At 56.4% G+C, this 6000-nt stretch overlaps 1 protein-coding gene across 5 annotated transcripts in view; it reads left to right on the forward strand.

Moving 5' to 3' along the window:
- BCL2A1 (BCL2 related protein A1) overlaps nucleotides 1-5509 on the forward strand; it is a 48488-nt gene extending 42979 nt beyond the window's left edge. For all 5 annotated transcript variants that reach the window (XM_082734386.1, XM_082734385.1, XM_082734387.1 and 2 more), the window contains one exon: nucleotides 5290-5509. In XM_082734386.1, coding sequence (XP_082590512.1) covers nucleotides 5290-5397 — 108 coding nt within the window. In that variant the 3' untranslated portion in view covers nucleotides 5398-5509. The remainder of the gene's footprint in view (nucleotides 1-5289) is intronic.
- Nucleotides 5510-6000: the final 491 nt, after the last annotated feature.

The raw sequence follows: 6000 nt of genomic DNA on the forward strand, positions 1-6000 counted from the left end.
CACCGGTACTTGTCACCCACACAGTGATGACTGTTTATTAAAAATGCATCTTCTCAACAACACAGACTGTGAGCTCGTGGAACTCATCTTCAGTGGGGGCGGGGACTGTCTCTGAGAATTTCCAGAAATGGACTCGTCTTCCAGGGGTGGCCCAGGTGGGAGTGACGCACAGACTCACACGTGTGCCCGCGTGCACCCTCAGTGTTCACGGGGCTCCTCGGTTTCGGAGGGCTTAGAGCCCCGAAGAGCTTAGGTCTTGGGCTTGGCACTTCTGTGGTCGCACGAAGGAGTGGCCGAGCCACCTGAGTCAGGACGAGCTCGGCCACGTGAGACTTTCCTCCCCGAGACGCTGACACACCGTCCGAGCGAGTGAACTGAACGCAGGAAGGGCTCGTCTTGGGGCAGATGGCTTTGTCACATGCCTGCTCTGGTAGAGTCTGAATTTTCAGATGGGCGAGATCACTCTGCAGTGACGGCCGGAAGCCCAGGGTCCACTGTCCTGCCTGCTGTCACCCAGACTGCTTGCCCGTGGCTCGACTAGAATGCATGTCAACGAGGCACGGCGAGAAGAGCCCTCAGCACACGGCCACAGAACACATGCAACTCCATGGCGTTCCAAGCCTGAGTACGCGTGGGGTGACACAGCACAGATTCTCCGAGCACCTGGGCTGGAGGCCAGGTGCCGGCACCCAGCGCCCCGGGAGGCCAGCGAGTTAGCGAACCTTAGGGCCGCGTGTCCTCGTCTGTAATACGGGGGAACGGGGCCGTCGTGGTCGTCCGCAGAGCTCGGACTGCGACGTCCCTGCTCAGCCACACTGAGTCTTCCTAAGTTCCAGGCCCTGCGGTTAGACCGGAGTCCCCGCGGGAACGGGGAGACGGGGACCCGTGTGTCGGTTGTGTGGTTGTGTGAGTGGTGAACTCCCACGTTCTTTCTCGCGCTCATCAGTGTGAGTGACTGCTCTCCCTCCTCCCTCCCTGCCCCCCTGCTTCTCTCCCTTCTCCCCTCCCTCCGTCCGGTGCTGTCACCTCTCTTTCTCTTCCCCTCCCACGCGTGTGGTTCCCTCCTCCTGCCCCCCTGCCAGTGCGGATGGCCGAGAGTGCAGGGGCTCCCGCCGGTCCGGTGGGAAAGCTGCCGCCATCTGTCGTGCAGAAAGGCTGGGCCTTCACATCCATGAGGACCTGCTGGGAAGAAAGGCTGGGTGCACCCCTCCCCGCCCTCTCCTGGGGAGTGGGGAGGGCATCGAAACTGGGATCTGAATCCTGGCTTTGCTCCTGGTGTGACCCCGAGTGAGTGAGGCCCCCTGCAGAATGCGTATCCCGTGACAGAACGGAGATGCGTCGTGTCCACACCGTATGAGGGGAACAGTAACGGCTACCTGAGTAGGGGAGTTCGAAGACGGTGGACGCTTCTGGAAGAGCGCCTTGTAGAATGCCAAATCTCATGCAACTAAGTGTACATGGGCTGTTTCGAGAGGGTTGAACCCACGACCCTGAGAAGCGGACGCACAGAAAGCCCCGTCCAAGACTGGGACGTGCAGGCGCTGCTGGGACTTTCCAGAGTGGGGTGGAGACGAGCGGCCCCGGTGCGGCCGCCGCTGGTGTTCCTTGAGCCTCTTGCTGGGAAGAGCCGTCTGGACCAAAGGACATGCAGAGACGTGCACGCAAGCAAGTTGGTGTTCCGCAGGCACAAGGAGCTCGTGGTGAGGGGACGGACTCTCCAGGAACCCCTCACACCCGTGAATTCCATCTGGGGGTCGGATCGGTCCTCTGAGGTTTTAGCTGGAGATTTAAAATCGTTTCATGAAACGGGACATGAGCCAGAACTTGAGCCTCCCTGAGGGTCCTTCCAGAACACTCTCTGACCCTGGGCATGACCCTCCACTCCCCATACCCTACATCACGTTCATCAGGGAGTCCTGTCCCTGATGAACTCCCACTCCCGTTCTCGCCCTGCCATGGCCTGCTCCCCACGTGGCAGCCAGACTGGGAGCCGCCGTGTGCTGGCCTCGTCTGAACCCTCCCCAGCACCCCGATCACCCAGAGAGCAAGCACCACATACCCAGTACTGACTGCTGCACTCAAATCCCATCCACGCTCGCCTTCTAGGAGCCCCTCCTGCACATTCTCGGCTCCAGCCTCCCTGGGTAACTAAGCAACGCTCCCCGCCCTCCCCCCCAGGGCCTTTGCACTGGCTCTGGCCACTGCCCCGAACAACTTCACCTCAGAGGTGTGCGTGGCCCCCGTGGCCCTCCTGGGGGTGTCTCCCTCAGCCGCCCACAGCTGACGGCACCCCCACTGTTCGGCCCTGGGCCCTGCACCAGGATGCAGGTCCCCGTCCCAAGCTTAGTGAGCCCAGGACTCTGCGTGTTCATTCACCAGGCTGTTCCCAGCGCCTGAAACAGTGCCTGGCGTGTGGCCGAGGGTCAGCAAGTATCTGTTGAGCGAATAATGAGGAGTCATTAGAGAAGTGTGCAGACACCACATGGTACTTTGCTGGCTCTGAGCAATTCTGAGGGTCTGGTTTTCTTTGAATTACGGACGCAGGATATTATTTTACGCTTGAGGCTTTCTTGAAGCCAAGGTAGCTGAATTTAACGGGAAGTATTCCCCAGAAGAACCAGATCTGGGCACCCTTGCTTATTACTGCAATACTGACAGGATATTGAACCCCTAGTTCTGGATCTATCTTCATGTAATTTTTTTTTTAAGAGAGAGACGGAGAGAACGGGACCAGGGTGGGGCAGGGCAGCAGAACCGCAGGAGAGAGAATCATAAGCAGGCTCCCAGCTCAGCGTGGAAGCAGACGCGGGGCTCGATCCCAGGACCCCGAGATCATGACCTGCACGGGAACCAAGAGTCGGGCACTCAACTGACTGAGCCACCCAGGAGCCCCACAGAATGGTTCTAAGATACAAATAGCATCATTGAAAATATACGTGTGACGGAAGAAAGATCACTCCCACCACTGAACGTGTCCACACGCGTCGTCCACCGTCTGTCATCCCAACGAAGGTGCACGGGACAGTCTCGCACGTGCCTTCCCGAGTACGTCCAGCCCTGCCTCCCCGGCCCCGGGCTGACATCTGCAGCGTCTGCAGAACAACCCCCGCAACTCACGCATCCTGATTCCTTAACCGGCTCCCAGCTGGTAGACACTTGGGTTGCCTTCCTTCCTAGAAACACTTCCCGACTGGCCCCAGGACCCACCTCTGACGACGGGCGGACTGAGTCTGTGTGCGGACCGTCGCGCTGCCTGCTCGAAAGGAGGACATCACCGGCCTCGGCCCACAGGCCTCTGCGCCCGAACACTCGCTCCCCATTCCTGTGCCCCAGATCGCGGCAGCCACCATCCTGCTTTGACTTTGCAATTCTGACTGTTCCGAGCTCTTCGTGTACATGGGGTGTGCGGTATTTGTCTTCTCGTGATGGACTCGGCTCACTGAGCATCACGTGCTCGAGGCCTGTCCCCAGGGCGGCCGGGGTCAGAGCGTGTCTCCTTCTTCAGGCTGACCAGCGTTCCACCCAGGGGACGTGCGCGTCTGGGTGACCCGCGCGTCGGCCGCTGACGGTTGCTTGCAGGCTTAGCTACTGTGAATTCCCTCCTTTTAATTGTAGCATTTCATAGCTTTTCTAATCTTCCTAGAGCCGAATTCGCCGGTTTCCCCGCGTTGGCTCTCTTTGGTGGAGAAGCGGAATGTTATGTGAGACGCTGACTGCCCAGTCGTCGCACACAGTGATCCCGGTCATGGTGGCAGCAGCCGTGCGGCGGTGCCCCATTCCCATGGGCTTCATGAATCCTGGGAAGGGAAGCAGTGAGGGGCGCACGTACCTCCAGCGAGAAGCATGTGCGTGTGTGAGTCTGGAGAGAGGGAGCAGCCTGTACCCCTGGTTAGGCCGGGACATTGTGTCTCAGAGCAGGTCCACACCTGACACACGCGTGTGCAGAAGCTGCCTTTCTTGGGCAACCCTTTGCCTGGGAAGTGCTCCAGACCATGCCAGTCTGTGCTCTGGCCACGGTCAAGCAGGCAGTGGCAGGCGCGGACCAGCGGGCCTCTTCCAGCTGCCCGAGATACGCTGCGTGTCCTTTCCCATGTGGTCACCTACGCCAGCAGTGGCATGAAGGCCCGTCACCCCAGAATCCGGACGTAGCTGAAGGCTGACCAGCACACTGGAGGAACACTTAAAGAATGATTCCAACAGTTTTCTGATTCTTTGGGTGGTTGTTCGGAAGCTCATGGAATGAAAAGAACAGGTTAGCCTTCCCTTCCAGGCCCAGGAGCTAAGAAGTTCGGTGACCTCAGGCCACTCACATTCTCTGGGGCCTCGGTTTCCTCGTTTGTCAAAATAAGAGCAGGTATTAGGCTGGGTGATCTCAGAAGTCCTGTGCAGTCAGGACGCTCTACAATCACCGTCCAGAATTACAGTGCACAGTTCACACTGTTGTTTTAAAACTGTGATCAGAGATGGAATGAATCAGGATAGAGACAACCAGCTCTTCTCGGGCTCAGAGGCCCTGCTGCACCCGGCTTTATCTCTAGCCCCGTCCTGTTTACAAACATCAGTGCACAGTTCTACGTCAGACAATCGAAAAAGAGGAGTGAGGCTTCCTGTCCTTCAGAGCTGTGCTGTCCGGCATGCGGCCGTTGGACCCTTGAGATGTGGCTAGGCTGATTTCAGATGGGCTCTAAGTGCAAAACACACAGCGTATCGCAAAGCGTTTGGGCAAAGAATGTAAAACAGCTCAATAATTTTCGTATCGATTACATATTGATATCATAATATTTTATTTATTTATTTGAAATCATAATATTTTAGGTAAATATATTCTTTAAATCAACTTTACGTGTTTCCTCTTACTTTAGAAATGTGGCTGCTACGAACTTGAGCTTCCCTCTGTAGCCCGCGCTGTGTTTCTGTTGGAGGGCACTGCTCCCAGGGACGGTGCGGATGGATGCGGGGAGACCCGTGCGGGTGCCGACGAGACCACTGTCTGCTTTAGTGAAGTGGCGGTTTCTTTGCTTTTCATCTCACTAATCTGTCTCATGATTTTTTTTTCTTTTTTTAAAAGATTTTTACCTATTCATTTGACAGAGATCACAAGTAGGCAGAGAGGCAGGCAGGGAGAGAGAGGAGGAAGGAGGCTCCCCGCTGAGCAGAGAGCTGGACGCTAGGCTCCATCCCAGGACCCTGGGATCATGAACTGAGCCGAAAGCAGAGGCTTTAACCCACTGAACCACCCAGGTGCCCCTGTATCGTGATTTTTAAACTGTGAAATTTATTCCCCAACAGGAGGATGGCTTTGTAAAGAAGTTCGAGCCCAAGTCCGGCTGGCTGACCTTTCTGGAAGCTATAGGAAAGATCTGTGAAATGTTCTCTCTCCTGAAGCAATACTACTGACCGGCCCACAGGGACACTCCCCATTGTGAAACGCGCCCAGTTTTCTTGACTTCTACAAAAAGTGTTGCCAACACTTACTTCTATTTCTAAATAAACAAATTTGGTTATGTAACTTGATGTTTCCATGTGATGGAAATTTTGTTCTCGTTTTAGTGAATAAATTGTGTATTTGCTTCAGTGCGTCATCTGTGTCCTGCCCTTGTCCGAGTGGAAGGGCGAAGCTCAAGACAGAGGCAGGTACTGAATCGAGAGGACGAGGGCAGGAAGGGGACGTCTTTCCTGTCCCGTGGCTGACTTTCTGGAAGCTGCGCCCATTACCCAGAAGTCATTTTCCGTGTCACTTGTGGAGACCACGTGGGGGCGAGTCCGCGCCCTGCTCCCCTGTGGCCCCTGTGGCCCTGGGTGCGGAGGGGTTTCCTCTGCTGCCCGCCCCCACCAACCCTGCTCCGTGGCCCACCGTCCAGAGGGGACAGATAGACGGCAGGGACAGACGCAGGGCACTTGTCAGGACAGAGACACTTTGGTCAATGACTCATTTTTGAGCCATTATTCAACTTTCCCTTTAAAAAGTTCACAAATTAGGGAGCACCTGGATGGCCCAGT

Source organism: Mustela nivalis (genome assembly GCF_964662115.1).
Source record: "Mustela nivalis genome assembly, chromosome: 6".
Taxonomy (NCBI): Eukaryota; Metazoa; Chordata; class Mammalia; order Carnivora; family Mustelidae; genus Mustela; species Mustela nivalis.